The sequence below is a fragment of the Aspergillus brasiliensis genome (assembly GCF_001889945.1).
Source record: "Aspergillus brasiliensis CBS 101740 unplaced genomic scaffold ASPBRscaffold_1, whole genome shotgun sequence".
NCBI classification, from domain to species: domain Eukaryota; kingdom Fungi; phylum Ascomycota; class Eurotiomycetes; order Eurotiales; family Aspergillaceae; genus Aspergillus; species Aspergillus brasiliensis.
Window position 1 is genome coordinate 1190671 of NW_027137442.1, and position 27807 is coordinate 1218477.

Sequence of the window (27807 nt, forward strand, 5' to 3'; positions counted from 1 at the left end):
GGTTAATTCCATCCCCTCTCATCCACCTGTACTACCATGCTTGTTTTGTTGGGAGGCTGAGGTCTCCGTGTGATCGATTGTCAGTCGAACGTTTCCCTCGTGACTTTGATCTCATGCTTTGGATCCCGTCGCGGGTCATTATTTGCCATGATTGCTGGTGTGGACCTGCCTTGGGGTCTAGCCAACCTGTACATACATGAACAAACAAGACAGTTGTCATTGTTGCATTTGCAGAAACACTAGCAAGAGTCTCGAACGAGATTAGCTGTACAATAAATAGAGGAACACTTGATGAGGTGGTGGAGATGGGCAAGCGGTGTGTACAGAAAGAAGAGCCGAACTGGCGACGGCAATCTGGACCGCGGGTGGCGGATCTTTCTATTGCGCTGCCAAATCCTCTCCTCCCCCTCGCCTACTCGCCAGGACGTATCGTCATCCCCGTGTACCACCCACCTCAGCTTTTTGCAGCATCGCTTCCCCTACGCTCGGTTGTTGTTGTTGCTTCTCATCTCCCCCCAAATCACTCCCAGCTGTTCTGTCCGCTCACCAAACTCCGACGCGGATCGTCTCGAAATTTGTCTCCCCGCCCCCCTTTTTCCCAGCTTCCCCCCGACTCCGCCCGTTTCGAACCATCGGATAAAGCAACTCGTTCTCCCCATCTCTCGCGCGCCCTTCGTTGCGCCTCGCCCCCTCGTCTCCTCTTTCAGCACCACCCCACACCCCGGCAAGAATGATGGTTGCTTGAATGGCCGCGTGTGACGGGTCCACTTTGACAAGGGCATTGATGATAGCCGTTACGCTTCATCTCGTAGGGGTCTGAGGGCTGCTCCGAGGAGAATATCGTCCCCCCGCCGACCATGGGGGAACCCGCTCATCTAACGCCTCGCCAAATCTGGGCTCAACCAACGACAACAACCACCAGGACCTATGAAGCTGACTGCACGCCGTTTCTATTACCCAGCTCCGGTATGTGGATTTGTGCTGGGCCCAATGCGGGCTGTCAAACACCAACTTGCTTCTGTACGGTTACACTGACGCGGCTTCGGCGGCTGCATTTGCAGGTTACGTCTATTTGAATCGCTCCTACTCCATCGCTTTGACCGAAAATGCCATCTACGAACCCATCTGTACGGGCACGGCAACGGCCACAGCCCATGCAGTCGCCGCGCTCGATGTCACCGACCCGTTTTATTCCTCCGTGACGCCATCGTTGTATGCCATGGGCTGTACGACTGTTGTCAGCTATCTTCTCGTTATAATACTGCTCATCACGCCACGGACGTTTTATGTTGGGGGCCCTGGTGGTGGTGCAAACTTTCTCGGACGTCATGGGATGATTAGCGGTTCGTATAGTGGTAATTCGTCGGTGGTTGGTGTTGGTGGCCGGCCGTGGCTGCAAAAGGTCGCGGCCTTGTTAGTTGCGGTATCCCTCACCATCGCGACTGTGGACTCCTTTCGTGTGGCGGAACAGCAATATTATTATGGTTACTCCGATGCCGAAGCGCTGGCCGACGAGGTCATCGACGGTTTGGAGATCCGGGTGGTCAGAATCATTTCCAGCACCTTTCTGTGGCTGGCTCAGATTCAGACCCTGATTCGGCTATTTCCTCGACATAAGGAGAAAATCATGATCAAGTGGGCAGGGTTCGCGTTAATTGTGTTTGATACCACGTTTAGTATCCTCGACAAGTTTCTGGTCAAGACCGACACCGTTCATCCGCGGCTTTATGAAGACGCGATCCCCGCTCTCAGCTATCTGTTCGAGCTTGCTCTCAACCTCTTGTACGCCGCCTGGGTCATCTTCTACTCGCTTTCGAAACATCGATTTGCCTTCTTCCATCCGAAAATGAGGAACATCTGTCTCGTGGCCTTGCTATCTTTATGTGCGATCCTTATACCCGTTGTCTTCTTCGTTTTGGATATCGCCAAACCGAAAATTGCGGGATGGGGTACTTATGTTAGGTGGGTTGGTTCGGCTGCAGCAAGTGTCGTGGTGTGGGAATGGGTGGAGCGAATTGAGGCATTGGAGCGAGATGAGAGGAAGGATGGCATTCTTGGACGCGAAATCTTTGATGGGGATGAAATGTTGGAAGTGACGCCTTCGGAAGAGGTCGATTGGCCGCGCTACAACCCTGACGGCCATGATCGAGGCGGAGGCGGTGGAACGTCTTCAGGCTGGGGAGGCATGATGGGACTGGCTCATCGTCCTTTGCGCACGAGGGTTGGTCGGAATTGGCAGTCAAACCTGGAGAATCAGCAGCACAACATTCACATGGACCCTCGGCGCCGGCGCATGGCGCCCCGACCAACTCCTCCTCCAGCAGCTATAACTCCTGTGAGTCGGGCCGACACAACCAGCGCGGCCAGCACAGTATACAACATACACTATCACCCCGTTTCCAGTCCCACCCCGCCGGTGGCCATGCCTCATATGGAGGAAGAGGATGAGGACATCGACGAAGCGGTGGCCGCGAAGGAGATGACCGCCGACAGTCAGCAAGCCGGCCTGGCTCATGATGCGCTGGCACAACAACAGACCCGGGAACAATCGCCTCAGATAGTGCACGTGGATAAAAGGTGGCGAACGCTGCTCAATCCTTTCAAGCGAAGGCGGGCATCTTTGCCACGAGAAGTCGCTTCTGCACAGGCTGAGGAGGAAGGGAATCCGGCAGCTGCTCAAGTGGAACTGCAGCACCATTCTCTGGATGACAGCGACGATGAGCATAGCCTACAACCAAGGCATGAATTTCGGCTTGGCTTCCATCGGAGATTGCGACCTGGTTCTGGACGACAAGGCTCCGACTCTCCCTTGCCGGTCACGGTCATTCCTGCTAGGCGCCGTGGTCAACAGACCTGGTCGCCGCAGCAATATCACGAGCCTAGTTCACGAACAACAACTTCGAACCAGCGTATGCCGCCGGGCCGTGATGACCTGCCTGTGAGGGTGATTCAGCCGCAAACGCGAACCGCCGCTCCTTGGAGCGCAGCCGATGGGCAAGGATTCAGCCATGGCAACTATGAGCTGCGGTATGACCCTGAAACTGCCGCGCTTGTAGAACCTGGTGAGCAATGCTCTGAACGTCAGCCGGTGCTGGACGCCGATGGCTCGGTCAGCGAGCCTACTCGAGGGCCGGCTGTGCGCCAGCAATCCGAACAGGAATTCGACCCGACCGAGGGAGCACCTCTGTCACCAGCTCAACCTCTTCCAGACGAGCCCCCCGAAGAATCACGAGGGTCGCATAGCCAGCAGTGAGGCCCACGCATAATGCGTGACTGCTTGGACTTCCTGACTCGAACACTCTATTTCGCTTCTATTTTTATTTTCGCATTTTCTGCCGCTGATATTTGATTCTTAGCGGGGAGTATTGGAGATCTTGGGTACTGCCGGATGGGTTACTACTGGAGTTTTCTTTTCTCACACTTCTTTATTCCGGGTTAAAACTTGCTTTGCTTTTTCGATGTTCGGTTTAATTAGGGGCTTGGGCTGGGCACGGGTGTATGCATAGGTTGGTCTGGATTGGTTGGAGCCTTCCACGTCTCAGGCGACTGCACTGTTGTTGGACGTATAAAGATACCCCTGGGATGCATATATAACTGATCTTTCCTTCATATACATTATTCTTATAGCATATTAATGCGACATATTGCCGTCCTAGGTCTGGGGATAGTAAAAAGTAAGCTATGGTTCTGCATTCCAGTCATGCTAATCACTAAAACAGACCACGAATTGTTTATTTTGGTGAAGATAGTAGTAAAATCCCAGGTAGCAGGTACGTACCTATGCTTCGGTATCATGCTCACAATCTCGTCTACTAGTTGTGATGGACTTGCCAGCTCTCCTCGAATCGAGAACCTAGGGAAGTTGCGGCAACCCCACACCTTGCCAAATGACCAAAGTATATTCTTCCCCAGGCTGTGGGGGCCACCTTATCCCCGGAAATGCTCGTCTGGGGCCCGAGTTGCGTTGTTCGGATGACATCTCGGTTTGTGGTCCGCCCACCCGATGGTCCCGATGTGAGGCTTCGTATAAGTGCCAGCGTCTCTTCCAACCCAAATTAAGTGCATCATGCAGGCTGATCCCCTGTTAATCCTAAACTAGATTCTTAGTACTACCATTCATCAATACTAGAAGTTTACCTGATTGAATAGCGCAGAGATGGGTACGTACTCAGCTAGACCTACTCCTGGAGATGCGCAGTCGATACTAACTAACTCATAATGTATAGGATTAACACCCGTTCACTTCTTTTCTCATGGCTCGACCATGATGCTCGGTGAAGAGTCTACTTCGGCCGACTACTGGCGGAAATGCGGAGACGAAGCCCTAGCACAAGGCATCAAAGGCGTGGTCATAATGGTACATCCATCTACCTCATACCTCTTCTCCATCTCACACCACATCCACTAACAACAGCAACCTCCCAGGGCGCCCACTGGGCTTGCCACGGTGATGGCATCCAAGTCGCCACGAACCCCAACCCCGGCAAAAGCCCCGTAGCTTACGTGCACCCTTCCAAATACGTCGACTACAAGCTCAACCCGGACCTCGCCACCTCCCACCGATGCATCGACCTCCTCAACCAAGCCGGCTTCAAAGCCTCCGGCAACGACACCTTCGAATGGATCCACGACGTCTACCTCATCCTCATCCGCATGTTCCCCAACGCCTGCCCACCCACCACCCTCGTCTCCTCCAACGCCCGCTACGACCCCCACTACCACCTGAAAGTCGGCTCCACGCTCCGCCAACTTCGTCGCGAGAACTACCTCATCATCGGCACTGGAGGCGCCGTACACAACCTCTACCGGAATCGGTGGGCGCCTATGCTGCGGTTCCGTGATAACTTTGCCATGGAGACGCCGCCGGAGGATTGGGCGTTGGAGTTCCGTCAGGCGGTCGAGGATGTTATGGTGAAATGTTCCGGCGGGCCGAAGATGAGGCGCGCGATGACGAGGTTGATGAAGCATCCGGAGTATCGGGATGCGCATGCTACGGATGATCATTTTATGGCCGCGTTGTTTGTGGCGGGTGCTGTGGGCGAGTGGGAGGATGAGGGCAGTAAGGTGGTTCTTGGGGCTGAGACTTGGGAGTTGACGAATATGTGTAATTCGCAGTTTACGATTGGGGAGTGGAATAAGTTGGGATGAGTTACTGTAGTTATCATTGCTACAAGGCATGTGTCATATTTGGTGATATAGTGAAACGTGATATTTCAATATAGTAATGCCGATGAGAAACATCCATATGATTGATGAGGTCGAAAGATAAGGGGAATAGTAGTGTGTCTGATACCATATAGTGACTACTTAGAGGGAGCTCATGAAGAGTATGAAAAGCACAGCCTAGTACATGAAGTATATACTATCCGACAAAGTCAATATATACTCCGAATCTGACACGTAGGTTGGTTCAGGGTCATCCTTCTAGAAACGAGGCGTGGAAAAAAGCAAGGGAGGTGAAACCTTGCTATGTTGGGCAGCAGGACAATCGAGCAGGGATCTAATTGTTTCAGAATTGAGCCTCTGACTGGAATTACCATCAGAGGGAGGTTACGAGCACAGAAGCTACTAGTATACTGTTGTAGTAGTACATGCTGCCTCGATAGTATATACTAGTAGCATCCGGGTAGAGGAGAGATACCAACTAGTTAGTTAGGCCAATTCAGTCACTTACCCACATTTCCTATTTCCCTTGCCTGTCACCACGTGTGATCGCCCACTCCACAGCTGTCATATAAGCAGGAATAATATCTTCGTTTCAAACCGAACCAAATGTGCAGATGAAAAAGAAGAAGAAGGGAATTAATTCACGTGAGGTCTTAATTAACTTTAAACTACATTAGCTAACTAGTTACACATGAAGAGACCGGAACCTGACTCAGCAGTGGAACATCGAAGAGTTTCCGCCATCTTCAAGTTACTAAAGTTACTTCTTCGACTTCATCCCGCCCCAGTTGGAGTCTCTGTCTTTCTGATAGATGTCTCGCCTGGCTTGTCCCCACCTGCCCCTGTTTGTCCCCCAGTCCATGCTGCGACCCTATCGCCCCTGGGCGTCGCATCATGGCGGCTGTCAACCGGAACATGTTTGAGGCCAGCGTCACCACCGATCGCCCCCAGGGCGCTCCGCTTATGATTCTACCGCTCAACCTCATCGCGGTCATCGTCTCCTACGTTCGTCTAGCTAGTTACTGCTGCTCGCGTGAAATAAATGGAGCTCGTGCCACCCACTAACCACCTTGTGTCTTCTTGCAGGTAGATGATCCCGGCGATCTCGCCCGCCTCTGTCGAGCATGCCGCGTTCTCAACTACATGGCCCTCCCCCAGCTCTACAAACACATCACCTTGACCTCCTATGACAAAATCCGATATCGCGACGATGAGCCCGAGGGGATGGGTAGCGCCAGCCCCTTCTCCATGGGACTGAACGCCATCATCACCCGTCCCTATGCCACGCTCGTCCGGTCGCTCACTCTTCGAGGCAACTGGCGGGAGCTCGAGCTCGAGGAACATGCGCGCGTGGGGCGCGTGCCGGACTCGTCGATGATGCTGAACATTGCGGTGCGCGCGGCGGTCGATCGGATGACGGAACTGGAAAGCTTTAGCTGGGAACTCAACACTAAGATGCTGGAAACGGTCTATCTCGGGCTGGCGCAGCTGCCTAAGCTGACGGCCTTGACCGTACGGTTTCCCTCAAGTCGACATCCCCGACCAACCATCGTCATTCCACCCATGCCACATCTTCGGTATTTGAAGGTTACCGACATTGATCCGCTTTGCTATCCGGATGACATCTCGACTCTGGTGTTCAAGTGTCGCAAGTTGCGCGAGCTCAACATGCATTGGTCTCCCCGTATGCGCAATGCGCAGGAGCCTAGCGTCATGGTCCACGACTACTTCCGCAAGTGCATCGCTGCGAAACAACCCCTCTCTATCAAGAAGATTGGCCTGCAGAACTTGTACGCTTTGCACACCGAAGACTTCGGTCTGGCGGTCAATGGTAGCACGGTGGAAGAGGTGACCATCCTCCAGCACGGCGGCGCGGATCTTTCGATGAACACATTTGTGGATAGCACCTGGCCCACAACGCCGTCTCATCCCATTCGTATCAAGGCAATCCGACAGGATGCCATGAGCAAGAAACATGCACTATTTCTTAATCAGTTTACCGGTCTGGAACGGTTATACTTTGTCAATGCCACCCTGAACCCCAGCGACGATATCAACTCCCCTCGACCTCTGACCTCTTCTGCCGCACTTTCACCCCCTTCTTCCGATACCTCTCAACCCGCTACTAACAGCACATATGCCAATTGCTCCACTGTCGCTGCAAGCAACTCCCCCAGTTTGCAAGCAAGCATCCGGGACATATACCTGAACAACATCACTTTGAATCATGCTGCTACCTTACGACATCTCTTACTGCCCGCTCGCTGGCCCTTGTCTGCACCGACGGTCGCGCGCCTCGTCCATGCCAGCCCGCAATTGGAGCAGCTGGGCTTCGCCACGGAGCTCTCCGACATGGAAGCATTGGGGCTTCTTCTTCCATTCCTCCGAAACCTCAAGGCGCTGCGTCTTCTCATCCCTACCAATTCCCAACCAGCCGAGACGGCTCGTCCTGGGCCGCCCCCAAAGATATTCAAATACTTCTCCCCTTCGGCCAATGCGCTCGCCTCCGCCCGGACGCTCTCCGACATGGTGGAAGCCGACGACGAGACCTTAATCGCAAGCCTCAGCGAGTCCCTTGCAGACCAGCAAGTCTTTCACCGGCTGAAAATCATTGGCATAGGCCGCAAGGGCTTCCAACTAGGAGACTACTACACCGTACCGGCCGAGCAGGCAGGAGTTCACGGACACGTCCAGCTGCAAACGCCCACGGGATCCCGTGCTACCAGTGCGGAAGCCAACGTCGGCTATGATAAGAGCCCATCGGCTGAGGGACCCTCCCCACCCGCCAATGGTCATACTGCAATGGTGCCTTCGCAGAGAAACGGACATCCCCTGCCGTCGGTACTGGGTAAACGGACGCGAGAAGACGATACTCCTAACACCGAACCAGGAGAAGCCAATCCGCCCGCGGACGAGCAAGCGACCGACCCGGGCATGCATCCCTGCGGTACGCGAATCCTTCGCGATGGTCGATACTGGCGACGGCATGTGCGGCGCGTTGGTTGGGACGTGCTGCAACATTGGGAGATATGGGGACTGGACAAACAGGAGTTATGAATTTTGGCGTACGGTGTGTCGAGAAAACAATACCCTGGGAATCTTCTCGATTCTTTTTTTCATGAACAATATTTGGGATACAATTGGGTGGCCTCCGAGAACCATTGGGGTCTCCTATTGGGACTATATATAGCATGCATGCCCTTCTAATTATGGGGTAGTAGTTAACCAGAGCAGAAGCTCGGTTCGTAGATATTATACCATAGCAATATGAGCAATGACAACCTCCTCTCTAATACTCTGTTCACTGTATGCTGTAGTAGAAAGCTCGAAATTTCAATGGACATTAAGTATTTAGTAGCGTACTAACCACTAAAACAGTACTCACGACCGAGTCACTTCCTACCCATGTAATGTAACTAATAAGACAACTAGATTAGATAATTTATCCATTTATCCTAACTATTTAGTTCCTCATGTCCTCTTACCATCAATCCATTGAATCACTACTAACAACCGAGCTACTTAATCAGTGGAGTAGAAAGACTACTAATCAATCCAATCTCAAAGCATCCATCCAATACCCTTACTAGTATCCGTTCAGTGCGGCATCTCTTCTCCTCATTCCCCTAGTTACCTCCACCTTCCTCCTTCATTTCCTTTTTCCATTACCGTAGCAGTGAGACGGCTGATTACTGCCATAGTCACTAGTCTAGTAACTAGTGTTAATCTTGTTCTCAACTTGGCAGTGGAACTTATCATGTGTGCAGGATAATGTAGTAGTAATTAGTAGTTAGTATTATTATATATATACATATATATATACTATGGGCTACTGGTAGTAGTAGTAGTAGTAGTAGTAGTAGTAGTAGTAGTTTCAGTTCTCACCGAAACGAAAATGATACTTACACTACAGATACTTTCGACTACTAGTAGTGGTAAGTTTTTTTTCTTTTGAGTAATATTATATATATCCATGTTACTGTATCATAGTATTCTTCCTGGAGGTAAGCCGAATAGAGGTAACTGCTACTGAATGCTACTAGAAGGCGGGGGTGAGGGAAATTAAGGATCCTGGGGGTGGACATAGAGTAGTACTTGCTGAATGCTAGCGAGTGGTCGATGGTTCAGTAACTAGTAGCCTGTGGAGTGTGTTTTGCATTCATGCATACTTAATACCTGTCTGTCTACTATAGACTATGTCTGTGATATGTTTTGTCAAACAGTTACTACTACTGCTATCACAGTGTTTGGGTGCTAACTTGGTAATACTATATTTCCTTTGGGGGAAATCATACTACTAATACTATGATGTATATTGTGCACTCACGGCTAAGAGCCATGAGATGGATTTATAGTATATTCATCACTTAGATACAATCACATTGCATATGTATCAAGCTTCATCAAGTATGTACGAGTCATCATCAACATCAACATCAACATCATCGCCATCGCCTGCTATTTATATCCACATGTTTTATCTCCATCGGGATGGATCACTCGGCAGATCAGATACTTCACTTCTTCAGTGGTTGATCTAAGCTTGAGCGGCGAAGCCCAGCTTAGGGCCCTCAGAGTTGAAGACCACATACTGGCTCTTCAAGAACACATCGCCCAGGATGGACAGTCCCAGACCGCTGTTGCTCTGGATACCGCCGTAGCAGGTGGAGCTGCCGGTGGAAATGGGTGCGTAGTTGATGTACTTGCCAGGAACGACGGCTTTGTAGTCGCCAATCACGACAGTGAAGTCAGGGAGGTCGGCCGAGCAAGAGAAAACGTAGCCACCGGCTTCGTAGCTCTCCTGCGCACCGGAAACCTGCTCGTAGTAGGCAGAGACGATCTCGTCATCAAGGAGGATGAGGGTGGTGCCGGTGTCTACACTAGTCAGTAAAAAGGTGGACAACCTAATTGTTAGGTTAAGGAAGCCTTACCAGCAATGGCGCTGAAGCCGCTGGAGCTGGAGCTGCCGCTGCCGACACTGTAGCCGTCGGTGCTGAATCCCCAGTAGCCCTCGGAGCTGTCGACGTCCGTGTAGGTGATGGAACCGGTGTACTTGGAATCATCAATGTAGCCAAAGTCGTAGACACCAGGGGCATCGTGCTTCAGCTGCACAGCAAAAAGAGGAGAGTCCAGCTGGGACTTGACGGTGTCGAAGAAGGTGGTCTGCGCCTGAGGCTGGACTGTGGAATGGGTTAGCAGATAGGTAACCTCGAGTGATGTAGAGTGTAGCTCACCAGTGTTGATGGAGCTAAAAGCCAGACCCAAAAGACCATCATTAGCCGTGTCCTGAACGAACTCGGAGCTGATCTTGCTCGCGGCTTCAACGGCCTGCTTGTTGGTGGTGACTCCACCAACGGTGACAGTGTCCCGGTACACGTTTCCGCTGGCCGAGCTGCCGTCACCGTAGGAGATATCCCACGAGTAGCCGCTCAGCTTGGTCGCGCTGGAGCTAGGTGTGTACAGATCGTGACCGGTCTGCTCCGAGGAAGGGAGCTCGTCCGAGAAGACCCAGCTGGGTTCATATTAGTTGAAACAGTTCGCGAGACTAATTAGCGGACAAAGCTTACAGATCGGCAGATCCGGTGTCAAAGTCCAGATGCAGGGTGGACTTTCCGACAGTAACGGGAGTCAGGTACTCCTCGTCATTGTTCTGGGGCGTGGTCACGGCACTACCCTTGCTGGCAGCCTCCTTCACGCTCTGAGGCACCGTCGCGCCATACTTGGCCAGGGAACGGGCATACAAGGCCGGCAGGTTGACGGTGCGCGTCTTGTTGGCAGGCCGGGCAATCTGGTTGATCGTGAAGCCCTTGCGAGTCGGAGCCGGCGCCGCAGAGACGGCGGTGGACAGACCCAGGAAGAGGGCGGCGGTTTTGCTGAAGACGACCATTTTGACCACGAGAATGTCAAGCAAGAGAGTTCGGAGCAGAGATGGAACCAGACAAAGAAGCCTTGGACTCTTGGTTGATGAAGAGAGACATTCTGCTGGCCGAGCAGTCTCTTCTTATACTTGCGAAGCTCTCCCAATTGACCTCGATCAACTCATCCGTCCATCAAAGTCGACCATGCTCTTCAGAGCAAAAATGTCTCAGAGTCCCCGCTGTGGCAGCCGTCATGGTGGAAGGAGATAATGTCCCTTCCAGGCATAAACCAACGAAGATCCCTCCCATGTCCGTCCAAATCCGTGGTCGTCCGTCGCCCATGAGGATATTCGCAATTGCCAAGACAGAGCCATCCGGCGGCCGACTCGGTGCAAAGTAAGACATGCAGCCCTGGACCCTGCCTTAGTGGAGACTGGCACGATGTTACCGCGGAGTAGATAGCAGATTAACTGGCAGGGCCTGACGGAGAGAAACAAAAGCTCATTCGACCGTGGGGGGCCGATCATGATAGCACTGGCCTAACAGGCCTGCAGGGTTAGGCTAAACTGCTGAAGGATAGATATCTTAGGCGCGGATGTCGATAGATTGCGCTCCACCGCCGATCGCGCTGGATCCGTCGGGCCTCCGGAGACACCATGCGTTAGCCAACATCCAGTCACACAATCCAACTTATCTGCTGGCACGATGTGACGCTGAGACTTTTGACTATCGCGCACGCCTTATCAGTGGTCTAAATTAGCTCGTCCCTGCCGCTGCCCCTGACGACTCGGGGTTGGCCGAGCCATACGAGCTCGATGGAGTCTCTGCATTGAGCCAGTAGCCAACGGAAGGGGGAGTTGGACCTCCAAGGACAATGTTGGTTGGTGGGCCACGATGGAGAAGCCGTGCCTTCAATTTGCATTCCTCCTCACGATCAAGACCAAAAGGGAAAGAGAGTGTTACCAGAAATGGCGCACTCCGGCGGGATCCGTGAGGATATACAGGTCTAGCAATCAAGATCACAAGCCAAAAAGCCGAAGTGTACAGAAAGGAACTAGCGAGAATCCAAGATCGGAAAGGAAGAGAAAGAAAAATAAAAAAAATACTACGCGTGAATTCGTACATTCATGAGACCATCGGGGATCACGATTGCAAAAACTGGGACGGAAGGTTCCCTCCGCCAGCCGATTCAATCCCCTCATGACCATCATACTGTTCATTCAGAAGCACCTCCAACATGTCGAATTCGCCCACCATGGGTCCCGTGCCTCCCAGACCCTGGTCCACCACAGCCGTCGAACTGTTGAAGAACTGGTCGAGCGGCAGCGCAAACCAGTCTGGCAATCCGCCGGACGTCCCTGGATTATTATCGTGCATGGCCTGAGACGGAACATTGGATCCATCCAGCTCGCCGGCCGGCGGAGTTGCGCTGGGGTCGTAGTAGTTGTAGTACACCGATGGTGGAGGGGGCATGAACGAGACATTAATGTTGGATGAGTTGATCGGCTGGGCCGGGATGCCGGCCAGCGGATCATGGACAGAGGCCATGCTGGTCCCCGTCTGACTGTTGCTATCGACATATCCTAGATTCTGCGTTGCACTCTGCGCTGGTGTCCAAGCATGCGCCGACCCCTCCCGGCGGGTTTGTGGCCCTTCACGCGGCCGCGGCGACTGATGCCGTGAGACTGGCGCTGAGGGACGCTCTTGTTCGCCATCGCCACTGCGGTCTAAGGGCGCGAAACGCAGGAATCGCGTGCGAATGCTGGTGGTGAGCAACTCCAACAAGCGTGCAATCGCGTGGTTCAGGTGGACATCGTCAACTACACAGGTCTTCAAGGCTTCGATGGTGCGATCCTGAAGGTCCAGCGACACACGCACATCATCTTCTTTGGCACCAAGCGTGAAAGTCTAGAGAGCGTCAGCGGAGCCACAACCACATGGAAGAGATCGGCGAGGTCTACCTTCAAGATAAAGATCATTCCCGACAAGATGCGAAAGCACGTCCGAACAGGGGCATGTTTGAGGTGATCGCGCGGGACGAGGATCTCGAGCACCGTCTGCAAAATCTTGCGGGAGGCATCCACCACCTCCTGGATGTACTGCTCGTTGACACGATATAATTCCATGAGTACATGGAACCAACCAGTGCCCGAGGATGGACCTGAATTGGGGCGCGCATTCTGGGCCTGAGCAGCCTCATTCGACATGGTCGTCCAGCGATCCACCACCGCCTGCAAAGCCAGGGAGTTGACATAGAGCCCTGGAAGAGTCAGCAAGTCGGGGCATCGTAGTCACATCATGAGTCAGCTACATACGAGTATATTCATATTCAATCATCAATATACATCTCATCGAAGGAGCCACTGCGTACATCGATTAGCACCCGGCCAGCGCCTGACCCACTAGGTAGAGCGCGCTTACAATCAATCGTGTCAATGTTGTGTCGCCACTCGCGCAAGAATGGCTGAAACCGGTCAATCTGGTCTCGGTAACGACCGCTGCGAATGAGCTCCGACGTTTGCTCGCTCGACGCAAATAACAGTTGGTTGCTTTGATACATGATCTTCGAGATCCCGATCCAGCAATCATGCATCCGGTCGACAATGGTATCTGCGCCCTTGGCGGCGGTGGCCGATGTCGGCTGAATGTCGTTGGTCCACTGGGGCAACGGCAGCATGGATGGGATCCCCAAGCGGCCACTGCTCTGCGTGATGTACACCAGGATCAGACGCCGGAGCCGACGTTTGCGCGTCTGCTCGGATGGGGATTCGCCGGCCGCTTTGGCATCGCTCTTCTGGTCGAAGACTCCCAGCTCAAACGCCAATGCCTGTGCGGTACTCAGCAACATCCACGACATCCGATCCGATCGCCAAGCGGGTTCCAGCCACTTCTGGAAGGCCAGCCTCCCTTCCGCAGCACTATTCGGGACCCGGTTGGCCGTATTGTCAACCTCGGCTTCGAGTTCCTTTTCGTACCGACTTTGCGTTTGCGCGTCCAGGTCCAGCAAGGCATTTTCGTCGTCACCGGGTGGAAAGTGCAGGTTCCGCGGATGCCAATCCGTCAAGATCAGCAGCGCCTCGATGGTGCCCAGTGACCTCAGGTTGCCCTTATGGCTTACTTTCGACGAGGTGGGCGCGAGGTCAAACGAACGAGGCCCGCTAATCCCCACGCCGTTTCCACCAAATTTCTCCTGGCCCCAGAACAAACGCTCAATCATGCCGCGGAGGTACGACCAAAGCCGGTCATGGATGTAGAAAGCACGTGTGTAAGCTCCGTCGCCCTTGGGCTTCATATGCCGCGACGCCGTCGTAAGAATGGTCACCGCGAGTACCGGCTCATCTGTAAGCAACGTCCGATGGGTGGAGGGGTGTGAAAAGTCTGGAATCACAATGGGACTGAGCGGTGCGAGATGCTCGTAGTAATATGCTACATAGGCCATTGACTCTTCGACGGACAGCCACCCCGCACGAACAAACCGTAGTCGCGACCAAGCCTTGACCGCATCTACGAACCCGGGATCCTGTGTGGTTTCTGCAGCGTCCGCTGGGCCACGACCATCCGGGAGTCGCGCATCAGCGGACCCCGATGCGCCCGCGGAATAGTACGTACCTACGGGCACAGTCCCCGAGCGGGGTGGTCGAGAGAATGACCCGCCTCCACTCCGGGGCGTACCAGCCTGCGTGAGCGGAGACATGGGCGAATTGAAGGATGAAACCGACTGGCGCGCAGCATACCGGTTCTCCAGGCTTTGACGGTTGAGATCCTCCGTCCGACCAGCCGCTTCTGATAAGAGGTGCAGCGCATCATGACTGTTACTGATGGCCGGCGACAGCAACTCAACGGCAGTCCGATTCATCATGGGCTGGCCACCCTCGAGGCTGAAGCTCGCCGCATGGCTCCGCTCCGCAGCCGGGTACATGGGCAGCCGCGTGCTCCTCGGTTCAGCGAACGGCGCATTTCCGGACGGCGACGGATTGGGTGGAAACCGCTGACTGGGCGTAGACGACGACGGGAGCTGCGTATTGTTTGTGGTCGGCGATTCCTCGGTCCATTTTGGTCGTGAGATACTGGTGCTGTTATCGAAGGAAGAAGAGGTGCGCTCGGGCGCATAGGATGAGCCTCCATCACTGACGGATCCGCTATTGGAGATGACCTCGCCCACCATCATCCGCTTATCGCGTCGAAGTATCGCCTCGGTGGGCTCCTCCACCTCCGAGGGCTTGCGCTTCCGCCGAGTAGCGGAGAACTCGCAGCGCTTGCTTTCGCGGCGACATCGTACACAGGGCGGGGGACGGGGATTATCGACACCTGCGGGGAACGAATAAGCATCGAGGGAAAAGTCATCGGGGAGATGAGGGGGAAGGTTTAATTTAATCAAGCGGGGGGGGGAAAGTAAGAGGAGAAACAGGAGAAAGCACAGAGGGACTTACTGCCAAGGTCACACTTGACTTTGCGCTTTCGGCAAGGGTCGCAGGCCTGGTAGCCACGCCGATGCTGGGACTGTTGGGACTGGAGCTGGTGCTGGAGCTGGGGAGAGGGCGATTTCGGAGCTCGGGAGTCCTGGGAATAGAGGGACTGCGAGGCTGAAGCAGCGGCGTCGTGGTGGTGCTGGCCGTTACTCGCAGGCGCCGCCATGGTTTGAGGTGCGAAGTGGATATTCAGGCCAGAGGGAATGCCGATGCAAAGCGACAAAAAGCGGTGGGGGGGAGGAGGGGGGAACGCCTTTTTTGTGGGCGAAGATCCAGTCGTACAGTTCCAGATTCTAAACGGCGCTGGTCCTGGTCTCGTCCCGGCCCGGAAGTTCTCCGCGGGTAAGCAGCAACTTTAGGGGAGAGAAGAATGGAGGAGATGGTGGACGGTGGAAAAAGACGGGGCAGAGAAAGTAGTGTGGACTTGTGGCAGGTGGTGGTATTGATGATGATAATGATGGAGGGTGGGAAATAATGATAAAAATAAAACAACAGCAACAACACCAGAATAAGTGTTCACTCGTTCATTTTCTGCTTCATTTTCCGTGTGTCAGTTCAGTGCCAGTCAGTGTCAGGTGTACCACTATTCAAATGCGGGGTAGGAATTCCAACAATTTCATTCATTCAATCATTCATTCTTCTTCATGCATTCATCCACGTTGAGTTGAATTTTCCTCTCTCTTCCTTGGAGGGAGGAGGAGGAACCTCCCTGCTACTAACTAGTGAGTCCCCCTTCTTTTCCCAATGCCCTTGCGTTCCATGGTCAGTTCCTGTTATCAAAGCGAATGGCAATAGACTCTGAGTCTAAGATGAATCGAGTAGATTTGGCTGTCTTTCCCGGTGGCTCCGGGCGCCTTTCTCCGCCATTCCCTCTAGGCATCTTCCATTCCTCCTCAGCAGGGTGGATATCCATTATCTAACGAGTAACAATTTACACTAAACTCTCTCCAGACAATTTGAACAGTGAAGATACTGGAAGCTTCCCCTACTCTAATACCCTCGCTGCAGTTAAATTGGATTCATATCTGCTGTAGTAGGTTGAGAAAGATATCATTACTATGTACACGGACAGCCTGAGCGCGCCTCCGACGGTCGAATTAATTAAATCCGATAAGCGGGCGAGTGGATGGAACTGTCAGTGCTTCCACTCGCCCGCTGGAAAAGAAAAAAGAAAAGAAAGAAAACAAAAACCAAGGAAGTAAGATGGATAAGAAGAAGAAGAAAAGAGAAAGAGGAAAATCACAAAGAAAACAGAGACACACGCTCGACTCCCAACATGGCCTACAATGCAGAACCCAAACACCAACATTCGCAACAAGCATGATCATGTCATGTGTAGGGAGATCCCAAAAGCTAAATCATACACACATAGAAAAAGTCAAGTTTAAAAACGAACGTTCAGGCCACAGATGGTGCTGCATCAGCTAAACTAGTACTCGCCATGGCTCGCTTGCCTTTGTCGGGCGCTATGACTTCCCCATTGGCACTTATCACTGAACCCACCACTTTGCGAGGAAGAACCGCCTCACCGTTCGTACTGCTGGCCTCGCTGCCCCGACGCGACAGACTCGGCGACAATCGCCCAGGCAGAAGCCCTCGGATGCCCCCAGCTTTGCGCGCGGGGATGTCCGTCGTGCCCGCCGTGAGCACGTACAGCAGATACTTCAGATTGGGGAGGGTATGTCGGATGTCGAGCACGCGCAGCCCTTGCTTGTTCAACAGGAACTCAATGTCCTTGTTCAGCAAGAAGACCCCATACTCAAACCGGTACTGCACATTCACCGGGTAGAGCGGGTAGGTTCGCTGCGGCAGCGCTGCAGACACCGGATCTTGGATCAGCGAGTTCGATAGATACGGGTTGATCGGGTACGGCAGCGGAATGGACAGGTAGAACGACAGCAGATACACGAGATGCGCGGTATATCCCAGCGCAGCCGCCACCGCATCGCGGTCGACATCCGTAAAGTTCGAGTTGGGCAAGGCCATTCCGGCAATAGTGAAAGCCAACGGCTTGTCCGGAATGGGCTCGATGGGATAGACCGCAATGAGGTCCTCCGCGATGCGCCGAATCTGACCCCGGCCCTCGTCCGTGTTCTGTTCTAGCAGCTTCACGCTCGATCCCAGTTTCACTTGCGCGTCCGGGAGATGACTGCGCGCCCTGGCTTGTGTCTGGCGTCCACGCTCCATAGCCTCTCGTCTGGCCTGGAGGCTGGCGATCAATTCTTCCTTCCGCTTCGTTGCACTGCGAAGCTGCTTCCGCTCCGTCGCAACGGCATGCTTGGTGAGCGCGAGCTTATCCCGAGCTTGTGAAGCATTACTGGTCGTGGCCAGCGCGCGCTGATTCTCTTCTAAGATCGAGCTGATTTGCGCCTCCAGCTTGTCTCGGGTCGTCAAAGCATCCTGGATGCACTCGTCCAGATTGGCCAATCGCATCAGCGCATCGTACGACGACGTCGGTAACGTGGCACCATCGGCGGATCGGGGATGGCGGGGAGGCACAGAAGTGGCCACGGGAGGAAGGTCGGTTAGATTCGTATAGACGCCATCTGCGAAATGGAACAGGATCGAATTCGGCGGGAGCGGCTGATGGAAGTTATCCAGGGACTTCCCCAGGAATTGTAAAGACTGCAGACACAGGTGCAATTCCACCAGCAGCAAGTACTCTTCCATGGCCACCGTGCGTGCCCAGACTTTCACCGTGACCTGATCCCGACGAGCGATTGCCGGGCCACATATATTCAAATCGAAGGACCGGAAGCTGGGATTGGTGGCATGCTCGACCACCTCACTCACGTAAACCGGCTCGTCGATCCCGTCGCAATGAACCGAGAACCATGTATCGGCCATACGGCTGCTTGTAATCTCCTCCAGCTTCACCTGCCGTGCGCGCGGGTTGGGCCCATTCCAGGGTAGCGTGTTCCTCCTCTGCCATTGTCGCAACGGGGGTGGCTGTTCTCTCCGAGGGCGGCCTTCTGCGCTGGAAGCGGGGGTCGTTTTGAGATCGGTGAAGGAGCGCGATTGATGTAAGGGTTTCGCTTCATCTTCGGCGAGCGCTTTCAAGGGTGTATGTAGCGAGTTGGGGATGTTGTCATCGTCGATGGTCTTCCCGCGAGGTCGACTGGGCGGGCTAACGACGAGATTCCGGACAGAGATGCCCTGCAGATGGCGAAGCTTGCGATTCTGCGCGGAAATCATCAGTGGGATGCTTCAATGGATAAACTTAGCGGTCGTAGGATGCTAATGTACCGGAAGAAACAAGCCAGGTCTCTCACGGCGACTGCCAGCGTCGTCGTTGTCCGCGAATCCCCAGGCGGTCGCCGGCAGCGCCATAGCAGACAGTCGGAGGGGAAGCTTAGCTGTCGCACTGCGCACGCCGTATGTGTCGGGTCATCCTAAGCAGGAGACTGGGAACTAAAACACCAGTGACGGATGCAATCGAAATAAAACTCAATTCAAGACGCGTCCTAATACTTTAGCGTTGCTGATCCTCAAACCGTTAACATGGAGCTGGTTGATGAAGCCAGCAAGTTGGGTTGCCGGCGGAATCCCTCGCCCGGTCGGGATCTCCGTCGAAAAATTGATCCGCCGACCTTCTCTCGTCCTCTCCGTTCTCTCTTTCTCTCGCCGGAGCTTCACCCAATTCCACCACCCCCAACCACTCCCATCAATTCCCCCAGTCTCTCCGGATTTGGGCCCAATTCGGTAAATAGAGTGAACGACGAAGCAATCGTCGGCTCTATTCCACCACGATCCTCCCCGCCATCACCATCATCTAAAGAGGAGAATCCGGTCACGCGGAGTACGGTGACCACCCGGCCGCGATGGCCTCGCAACAGGTGACGAAGACACCCTTCCAGAAGATCCTGGACCCGACCAAGATTGGAACGTGGAATATTGTGCGCCGCCCACCCATCGAGAACCACAGCATCATCCAGGGCAAGCCGCGCGAGCAGAACTCCAATGCGTTCAAGACGCATCAGGCCAAGGAGGGAACTCGGTTACGAAAGGCCTTGAAGGCACTCACTCATGGCAAGAACATCTTTGCCTATCACAATATCCGCACGAACCAAGTCGTGTACTCTCTCACTCGGTATCTGGAGGTGAGTGCTCCCCCATGGATCTGCCAATCTATCACCTCATATCGAGAGAAAGGATAGAAGAAAAGAATCACCACTAACTCAACAATTAATCTGAAAAACAGAACAACATGACCCTAAAACAACTCGTCTACCACGGCAAAAAGACCGTGCCCGCCCGTCTCCGCAAAGATATGTGGGTCCCCTATTTCAGCGTGCACTTCAACGACAGCAAAATCGGCCTACGAGCCTACCATCTCCTCCGCGAATTCTCCATCCAGCGGCAACTCTCCCCGCCCAAAGAAATGATCACCATCACAGATGCCTGGATCGACCAGAAGCGGCCCCGCGACCCCAAGGGCGCCGAAGAGTTCCTGGAGAAGTACAAGGACAAGATCGGCCGTATCATGCCCAAGCACCACCGCAAGCGCGCCGTCATGGATCAAAAGGCCACCAGTGTCGCGGATATCGCGGCCGTGCTGAAGATCCAGGAAGAGGAGGTGCAGAATGGCTTTGCTGATGGAAAGAGGGGATACCTGACCCCCACTGCGCGGAAGAGGAGACGTGCTGCTCGGGCTAAGGAGGAGCGGGTTGCCGCGGAGCAGGCTGCTCGTGTGGCTGAGCTTGAGCAGGTCCTGAGCAACGAGTCCGTTGAGTACAAGATTCAGGAGACGGCGGAGACTACTCAGGCGCTGGAGGGCCAGGAGGTCAAGATCCTTTGGCGCGATCTGCATGATGCCAGGTTTGCAGAGGCTTGGCCTGAGCGCGTGAGACACGGTGAGTTGGATCTGTCTCGCGATCATGTCATGCCGGGACAGAAGGGTCTGAAATCCGATGTACTGGTGGAGGGTGAGTTCCGGGAGAGGACGGAGCAGCCGGTTGAGAAGAACTAGAGAGTTGTGATGTCCATATCCATATTTTCTTCTTGTCTGTTGATGTCACATTCAGTGGGTGTGAATGGTGTATACATATGCCGAGGGATGCGTTGTTTTTCATTTTGATATAAATTGTATTTTTACTCACTACTACACCACTACTACTTCCTACGATTGTTGTTTTAGAGAAATGATGCAATGGCGTTTGAGCAGATCACACTGCACTGATCCTACTGGTACATACATACATATCCCATCGCTCCTATCTCCTACACCAAAATAAAATTCACTTGATATCATGAAATCAACCTCGACATACCATAATGAACCCACCTAACACCCAAACCCCCAAGATACAAAACCCCCAAAACCCACCCCACCCTCTCCCCCAACTCCAAAAAATGATACCACATCGCATCGCGAAACCGATTGCGAAACGTCCCCGGATCATTTCCCCTGGGAAAGGGCACCACCTCATTGCTATGATGATTCAAGGTGGGAACCTTCTTCCCTAAAAACTCACACAACGGCTCCCACCCATCTTTAACATTATATATGAGCAAGTTCTCAGCCGGCACGATATCCTTGATATGGGCATTATGTGCCTCGAAGGCTTTGCGGCCATTGGCGGCGAAGTCGTCGTTGAAGTAGTATTTCCATATTTTCTGCCAGGTTGGGCGGATCCAACGTGTTCGGGAGAAGAGGAGGGTTTCTAGGAGTGTTGAGAGGGGGAGGAGTGGGTGTGTGAGGAGGGGGAGGAAGGATTTGCTGACGGATCTGTGGCTTGATTATGAGCATTGTGTGTGTTGTACGATTGAGATGGAAGGGGATGGAACGCACCTATGCCAATTATCCACGTCTCGCACTGTCAGGATTACTTTGGCTTCGGGATAGGCTTGGATTAATTCGTCGGCGAAGCATGCAGCTGGGAAATCGGATACTGCCTATAACAGTGATCAGTTCTTCTGGGTATATACTAACGGTCTCTGATCGAGTTAGTTGAGAGAGAGAGGTATGTACCTGACAATGTCCAAATATCTGATCGAATTCCTCTCGTCCAAATGGCCGTCCCTTTCCCTCATACTTGGCACTCAGAGCAGCATGCCACATTTCACAGTCTCGAGGGTTCTCCAAGACTGCTGCATATCCGTGATAGGTATCATTGTACCCTAGAGCTCGGAGAGCTTGTCTCAATGCTGAAGTTCCATATGTTAGATGGGTTGGAATATGTCGGTTCAATTCTGAAACGCACGCCTTACAATCTGTTCCTGTCCGGCAGAGACCAAGAGCCAGGACTTGCATGGGTACTTCACGACGACATTTGCGTCGATCGATATCAGTGACAAATTTCGTGACGTCGTGGAACTGGTAGGTGGTCATTTTGGGTGGTTTTTGCCAGGGGAGAGTAGATGATGACCCTATTTGAATGAATTAAAGACCTGATATATCTATCATGCGGCGGAGTATTGAATCTATCGATTCCTTTGCACCATCGCGTCTAACAAGCGTAGTGCTTGCTGGAATTGGCTTCTGTCTCCAGCAAAGTAAGACAAACACCGGAGATAGTGACTCCGTTCGTCTGGTCCCCAATTTTGGGAAACTTATGGGTCCGATTCAGCTAGTAAGCTCGAGATCAAAAGCATGAGTCGTGAAAATATATATCCATACTGCGGATCGGATACCTCATTTGGGTCGACGCCATGGCGCTTGTTCTGATAAGTAGGTAACTAGTGGACTATTAGAGACGGGCAATATACTACCTGTTCATTGGAGAGGTCTGAAGATTAGCTCCTTGGAATGTCAATTCCAAGACATTAGAAGCAATAGTCCTAAACCCCACAATGAGCAGCAGGAAGGATACGGATGGACACTGCTCCATCTGAATAGTTCCTGTCGTGGAGAAAAGTCAGCTCCGCTCGATTCAAGTATGCAGATTAGCTCATTAACTAGTAGTTGATCCCTTACTAATTAGATTCCAGATTTGATGCTCTCGAATATTAGCTCATGAAAACTATTTCTCCGAGATAGTGTGCTGTCGGTGGAGCTCGGGATCGAGCAGCCTGCGATGGTCTCCCGAGCTGAACTGCGATGGATCTCGTGCGGCTGAACAGCACCGCAATATCAGTAGTAGCTTAGTATTAGATCATTGGGCAGAGTGTGGAAAGGTTCGTGGTGTTATCAGTGGATCTTTGGATTCTGTCAGCCCACTAAGGCCCGAATTGATAGCATTCAACTACGTACTTGTCTCCAGTTGCTGAAGAACCTCAAATCATTACTCTGAAAGGAAGCGGTAGATAGTACTCCGCAGCGCCAGTGACATACTAATTATAATATGCCACTACCGATGATCTTTCCGCACCCTTTCAAGGCAGAAACTTGCCCATACTTGTATCCACATTGCCGTGGAAGGAGGAATGCATTGTGCAACTCCAGAGTCACAACTTTCCACTCTAAATGCATTATCCGCAGAAACCTCTCACGAATAGTAGTCGTCCTGCATATACTACGCAGGGTTGTGTGTTTCCCAAGGAGCGGGTCTCCTTGCTGAGATCGTCTCCGAGGCCCACCGGCCAAATCCAAATCAACCATGTTCTTTGCTTTTGCTGGATCACACGAAATCACATCTTAGACTCCATCGTAACCTGTGATGGATTAGCAGATCGATTAACTTTGGCTATGAATGCATCACTGCAATAGACCATGCTTACTGCGTGTGACGTGACTACATATATTTCTTGTTCTTTTGGAAGCTTCGTGTGACTAAATGAAGTACTTATGCACCCCAGTCGAAGCCGAAAGGCCGGGCTCTCTCGTTTCTCGAAACTGACTAGCGAAGTGCGGATATCTGGAGAGGACCGGAAATACTAGGTTCAGAATGCTCAGTTATTATCAAGGAAAGACGATTTTCATCACCGGAGGGTCAGGGTTCCTAGGCACGGCCCTGGTGCATCGGATCGCTACATCCGTAGAGTTCAAGCGCATTTACCTGCTGCAACGTGGAGGGAACAGGTAAGCTAAGCGGTTCCCAGTATGGAAGAAAGACCATGTTAAGCTTACATGCACTCCACAATATCAGTGGGCTCTCCGCGAAATGGAACCAACATCTTCCGTCAGATACTGCGCAATGGCTTCTAGAGCACCCCCGAATCACCGTTCTCGATGGTGACATGATGAAGCCGGGCTTAGGCCTTGACAATGATCAACTTGGAATGTTGAAGCGTGACATTCATATCATCATCCATGCTGCATCTTCAATCAATCTTGCCCAGCGGCTGCAGAAGATGTGGCCCAGTGTTATCCAAGCCACGGAGTATGCGGTGGAACTGGGACTCCAATGTGGCAAGCTGGAACGTTTTGTCTACGTCTCAACAGCATATACCAATACCCACTTGTGCAGCCTGTCTCCCAATGGAGATGTTGAGATCGAAGAGCGCATAATACCACTTGAACAAACCCCTCTCGACAATGGTAATGCCACCGTTGCCGAGGAGTACTCGGAACTACAGTCGCGAGGATCCACCAAAGAGTACGAGAACAACGACTTTCCTTGGAGTTATGGGTATGCCAAACATCTTTCTGAGCGTCTCGTCACAGACATGTTCACCAGACATGGCAAGTACGACCGATTGCTGATAGTACGGCCCTCGGTGATTGGGCCCGCCGAGAATTTTCCGTACCCCGGGTATGCGGTCCCCACGTCGACCCCAGTAACTATGATTGTGGCCCTGTTTGTCAATCATACAGCGTTTTCCTTTGAGCTCTCCAGCCGCCTGGACAACCCGGAATCAGATTCCACTCTGGACGAAGTTCCAGTCGACGTCGTTATAGATCGCCTACTCGCTCATCTCGCTTACCAAACCCAAGGCTGCATCCATGCGGTAAGTGGCAGAAAAGCTCGGTTGTCTTGGAAAGAGGTGGAACCGGCAGTCTACCAGCTCCGGTGGCTACCCTGGCGTTTTCGGGTAACGTGGGTGAAGGAGAATGGCTGGAATAGCAAGAAAACAGACGCGATCAGTCGTCTATACAAGCTCTTTGGGACTTCCTTCGACTTCAAAGAAGACAAGACCGAGCAATTGTTGTCGAAATTAAGCGTTGAAGAAAGAAGGACATTGCGATTGTTCAATACCAGGAAAGTCGGTGCATTGGAGCTGGTGTCCCGCAGCAAGCAGCTGTACGATTGCTCAACTATATTCGCCAGGAAGATAGCGTATCCTTACCGAGTGTTCTACCAACTTCTATGGATTATCTGGTGGCTTTATGTGAAGCTGATTGTTGCTTGGGCGGCATTTGATCTGCAGACTGTGCGTCGGCAGCTGTTCGCTGGACGAAAGGCCTATTGACAAAGTCATTATTGCACGACTGTTCTGAATTGATGACCTGTATCTGCACGTTACATCAGGGAGCAAATGAATGATGTGTCGAGAGATGTTGAAATGATGCACATAAGGTGGGTGGTAAGAGCATAATGCGTGGTCCGGGCATTGTTTGAACGAAATGCAGGGAGTGAAGTTGTATGAAGGAAAGAGTCAGGTGATCAGCCTCCACGAAGTACAAGAATTGGGAGCTCATTCATATTCTACAATTGTGCAATGCTACTTATGGAAATGATGTAATTGCAGACACTTGCATTCTTCTGAAGCACTGAATTCATGTATTGCTAAGTGTCTTCTACTGCAAAGCCGGCGGAAGGAAGACCTGCAGATCAAATTTACATCACCATAGTAGGTAGGATACAACGAAGCGTCCCCGGCGGAAGTGTCATTCACGCTGTCCAGCCGGTCTTGTCCTGGCTTTGCCGGCGTCCGGTCCAAGCAAAGAAAGGCCGAAGTAGATTGCGAAGAAAGAAGAAATGTAAAAATCAAAGCTCCAAACGAAGGAGGAAGAAGAATGTAGGAGAATGAAGGAGAAGGTGGACAAGAAGAACAATAGGGTCAAGCGGCAATGCAAGAACTCAGAGACCCTGGGACAGAATAGAAGTGGAAAGCAAAATCACAGAGCAAGGACGTGATGTGTGCAAGTCCGCCATCGACGCCAGCAGCAATATGGGAACAAGTAACAGATGTTCAACGAAGAGACGAGAAGAGCAGCAAAACTCCATTGACGGACCCAGACCAGCAGATGGTCTCGGTCCTCTCTATCTCTCGGTACAGAATATCACACTAAAAGTTCCTTTAAGTTCTGATTCTAATGGTTAAGAACCCGGGTTCTTTGGCTCGGGTTTCTTCAGGTTGTTCACCACCTGCGCATGGTTATGCTCGTTGACGGAAAGCTCGGGCCCAGGCTCGTCATTCGACATCTTCTGCAGAATCTCTTCTTGTGCTTTTGCAGCTGTCGCCGGATCATCCGCAATTCCCGCACTGGCCATGCTCTTCCTGGCGCCTTCAATGATCTTGTCGGCCTCGCTCATCCCGCGATCTACATTCGAGGAAGGATCCCCGTCCACGCCGATAGGTTCCACGGCCCGGTTTATGACATCCTTCACCCGATCGGAATCGAAGCGAATCACCATACAGGAAAGGTTGTCGGTGCTGAACCGCGCAAGAGCATGGTCGACCAGAATTTTAGATGCTTCCTGAGCGTCGTGCACGTTTCGGATCAGATCTACCGCTTCTTGGTCGGTACACACGTCCCAGAGCTAATTGTCCCTGTTAGCAAGAGGAGTTACAAGTGGAATCATCGAGGATTTCAAAACTTACACCATCACAGGCAAGAATGATAAACTCATCCGAATCGGGCTGGATCACTGTTTCGGTAGTGTACGGATGTCCAGTTACCAGATCCTTGAGATAAGCATCACCGAGAGCTCTAGTCACGGCAAGCACTCCATTGACGCGATTGTTCAATATTAATCCTCCAGCATTAGCTATCCGCTTCCCCTCGTTCTCATCGCTACCCTTGTGATCATATGACAAGCGGAGTGCCTTGCCGTTGCGGCAGAGGATAATGCGGGCATCTCCCACATTAGCCGTGTAGAGGACACGCTGGCGGAGGGATTTCTCCTGAAGCTTGGGAAGAATAGACGCCGCGCCGCCTGATACGGCGGCCTGAGTAGGCGTATCGCCAGCATCCGAATCGGTGTCGCCCTTCGAGGCAGCGGCAGCGGCAGCGGCAGGCGCAAGGGCAGCCGATCCCGTCGCAGAATGCAAACTGGGTACACGGTCCTCCCATCTGAGGAGGGCAATGACGGCAGTACAGCCACTGTTCTTCAGGGGCAACTTCTCCAGCTGCTGATCTACGCTGGTAAATGTCTGATCCAGAAGTTCCGGGACAGGTGCGTTGGGATTTTTCCGCATGACTTCTTCCAGTATGAGATGCAGCTTCTTTCCGCACCATTCCGCCGCAAAGGTGCCTGCATGTCCATCGAAGATGGCAAAATAGCCGTTATCGGTTTCCACGACGGTAGCGGGGGGCCCTTCAGAAGTAGGCGAGGGGGCAGTGGGACTCGGGAGGGATTTGCCATTGTTCTCAGCCTGGGCTAAAGGTGCGGGGGTCCCCAAGAAATTGTAGAGGTAGGCATGGGTATCTTCCATAGTCCGGCGGCATTTTCGATTCCGGTCTTCTGTCACGCCAACTTTGAATGAAGAACGAGAGGTGGGGTGTGATTCTCCAGCCGAATTATTAAACGACCCTTGGGGAACACTCAAAGCTGGGTCCATGCTCCCAAGCCTATTCAACGCAGGCTGTTCTTGGATGGTGTAGTTGTGGAACGAGTTCTCGCGTGGACTACTCGATAGACTGAGGGAGTTCTTAGCGCTGGTGAAGAAGGATGCGGCTTTGGTGACGGTGCTACTCCGGCGCTTCTTCTCGCCACCAGAGTTGTTCTGGTCCTCACTAGCCCGCCGGGTGAAGAATCCGCCAGGAGGAGAGGACTTCTTCTGGGTGACGCTGGCTTCCTCGGTGTGGATGCTCAAGGGAGGCGTGTCAATGGCACCTGAACGAGTGATGGAATCTGTCTTGTCTTTGGGTGGGCTCGAGGAGCCACTGAACATTCTGTTCAGCAACCCACCCTGGCTAGAAAAACTTCTCCGCTTATTCCCTGCCAGCTTGATGATAGTTGAGGGGTAAGGGGGCTTGAAACCGGATCAAAAGGTCGACAGAGTGCGGAGGGGGGAAGGCGGCGGCGGCGCGTGGGGAAGGGGGGCGCCAAAGAATGAAAGCCGCCGGAAGGACTGACGTAGGATGCGAAGTGCGGCGGAGGCGAGGTGATCTAGCTGGGTAGGCAAGGCATGTCAGCATCTTCGATCCACTCAAAGACCAAGTTTCCAGCCAAGTATGATGGTAGTGAGATGTGCTTGAAGATTCCGATGGCTTCCAGCCAGCAATGCGGGCGGGAAAGTGACATCGTGGTCAGGCAACGCCGGAT

The 27807-nt window shown here is 52.7% G+C and overlaps 12 protein-coding genes across 12 annotated transcripts; 6 read left to right on the forward strand and 6 right to left on the reverse strand.

The window, feature by feature from the left end:
- Positions 1-124: 124 nt before the first annotated feature.
- Positions 125-989, forward strand: ASPBRDRAFT_230050 (uncharacterized protein). The gene has a single exon (XM_067622000.1). It carries the CDS (start codon positions 292-294, stop codon positions 757-759), a length of 468 nt encoding a protein of 155 aa, XP_067484434.1. The 5' UTR covers positions 125-291; the 3' UTR covers positions 760-989.
- ASPBRDRAFT_113186 (PalH/RIM21 family protein) lies at positions 858-3253 on the forward strand (the record flags this gene model as incomplete). The annotated part of the gene is made up of 2 exons (XM_067616723.1): positions 858-966; positions 1062-3253. 2 exons carry the CDS (start codon positions 858-860, stop codon positions 3251-3253), a joined length of 2301 nt encoding a protein of 766 aa, XP_067484435.1.
- Positions 3254-4156: 903 nt separating this feature from the next.
- ASPBRDRAFT_50133 (DODA-type extradiol aromatic ring-opening family dioxygenase) lies at positions 4157-5148 on the forward strand (the record flags this gene model as incomplete). Its single annotated transcript, XM_067626486.1, has 3 exons — positions 4157-4160; positions 4227-4357; positions 4426-5148. The coding sequence occupies 3 exons, from the start codon at positions 4157-4159 to the stop codon at positions 5146-5148; spliced, it is 858 nt and encodes a 285-aa protein (XP_067484436.1).
- Positions 5149-5905: 757 nt separating this feature from the next.
- On the forward strand, positions 5906-8453 carry ASPBRDRAFT_165884 (uncharacterized protein). Its single transcript, XM_067619568.1, has 2 exons — positions 5906-6171; positions 6253-8453. The coding sequence occupies exons 1-2, from the start codon at positions 6061-6063 to the stop codon at positions 8221-8223; spliced, it is 2082 nt and encodes a 693-aa protein (XP_067484437.1). The 5' UTR covers positions 5906-6060; the 3' UTR covers positions 8224-8453.
- Positions 8454-9703: 1250 nt separating this feature from the next.
- ASPBRDRAFT_113310 (pepsin-like aspartic protease) lies at positions 9704-11053 on the reverse strand (the record flags this gene model as incomplete). The annotated part of the gene is made up of 4 exons (XM_067616729.1): positions 9704-10041; positions 10098-10346; positions 10401-10678; positions 10734-11053. The coding sequence occupies 4 exons, from the start codon at positions 11051-11053 to the stop codon at positions 9704-9706; spliced, it is 1185 nt and encodes a 394-aa protein (XP_067484438.1).
- Positions 11054-11521: 468 nt separating this feature from the next.
- Positions 11522-12199, reverse strand: ASPBRDRAFT_230565 (uncharacterized protein). The gene is made up of 2 exons (XM_067622001.1): positions 11988-12199; positions 11522-11667 (listed from the first exon to the last, which is right to left on the reverse strand). The coding sequence occupies exons 1-2, from the start codon at positions 12147-12149 to the stop codon at positions 11581-11583; spliced, it is 249 nt and encodes an 82-aa protein (XP_067484439.1). The 5' UTR covers positions 12150-12199; the 3' UTR covers positions 11522-11580.
- ASPBRDRAFT_190523 (uncharacterized protein) lies at positions 12168-15659 on the reverse strand (the record flags this gene model as incomplete). The annotated part of the gene is made up of 5 exons (XM_067620245.1): positions 12168-12932; positions 12986-13284; positions 13340-13387; positions 13446-15332; positions 15455-15659. The coding sequence occupies 5 exons, from the start codon at positions 15657-15659 to the stop codon at positions 12168-12170; spliced, it is 3204 nt and encodes a 1067-aa protein (XP_067484440.1).
- A 1232-nt stretch (positions 15660-16891) lies between these two features.
- Positions 16892-18823, reverse strand: ASPBRDRAFT_24890 (putative UV radiation resistance protein (UVRAG); the record flags this gene model as incomplete). The annotated part of the gene is made up of 2 exons (XM_067622103.1): positions 16892-18673; positions 18740-18823. The coding sequence occupies 2 exons, from the start codon at positions 18821-18823 to the stop codon at positions 16892-16894; spliced, it is 1866 nt and encodes a 621-aa protein (XP_067484441.1).
- Positions 18824-19314: 491 nt separating this feature from the next.
- ASPBRDRAFT_114417 (mitochondrial 54S ribosomal protein mL67) lies at positions 19315-20462 on the forward strand (the record flags this gene model as incomplete). The annotated part of the gene is made up of 2 exons (XM_067616819.1): positions 19315-19593; positions 19695-20462. The coding sequence occupies 2 exons, from the start codon at positions 19315-19317 to the stop codon at positions 20460-20462; spliced, it is 1047 nt and encodes a 348-aa protein (XP_067484442.1).
- A 278-nt stretch (positions 20463-20740) lies between these two features.
- Positions 20741-21824, reverse strand: ASPBRDRAFT_114295 (sulfotransferase family protein; the record flags this gene model as incomplete). Its single annotated transcript, XM_067616809.1, has 4 exons — positions 20741-21221; positions 21285-21388; positions 21465-21640; positions 21704-21824. 4 exons carry the CDS (start codon positions 21822-21824, stop codon positions 20741-20743), a joined length of 882 nt encoding a protein of 293 aa, XP_067484443.1.
- Positions 21825-23319: 1495 nt separating this feature from the next.
- Positions 23320-24784, forward strand: ASPBRDRAFT_114019 (uncharacterized protein; the record flags this gene model as incomplete). The annotated part of the gene is made up of 2 exons (XM_067616786.1): positions 23320-23453; positions 23521-24784. The coding sequence occupies 2 exons, from the start codon at positions 23320-23322 to the stop codon at positions 24782-24784; spliced, it is 1398 nt and encodes a 465-aa protein (XP_067484444.1).
- A 555-nt stretch (positions 24785-25339) lies between these two features.
- Positions 25340-27570, reverse strand: ptcG (type 2C protein phosphatase PTC1). Its single transcript, XM_067623495.1, has 2 exons — positions 26141-27570; positions 25340-26079 (listed from the first exon to the last, which is right to left on the reverse strand). The coding sequence occupies exons 1-2, from the start codon at positions 27431-27433 to the stop codon at positions 25636-25638; spliced, it is 1737 nt and encodes a 578-aa protein (XP_067484445.1). The 5' UTR covers positions 27434-27570; the 3' UTR covers positions 25340-25635.
- Positions 27571-27807: the final 237 nt, after the last annotated feature.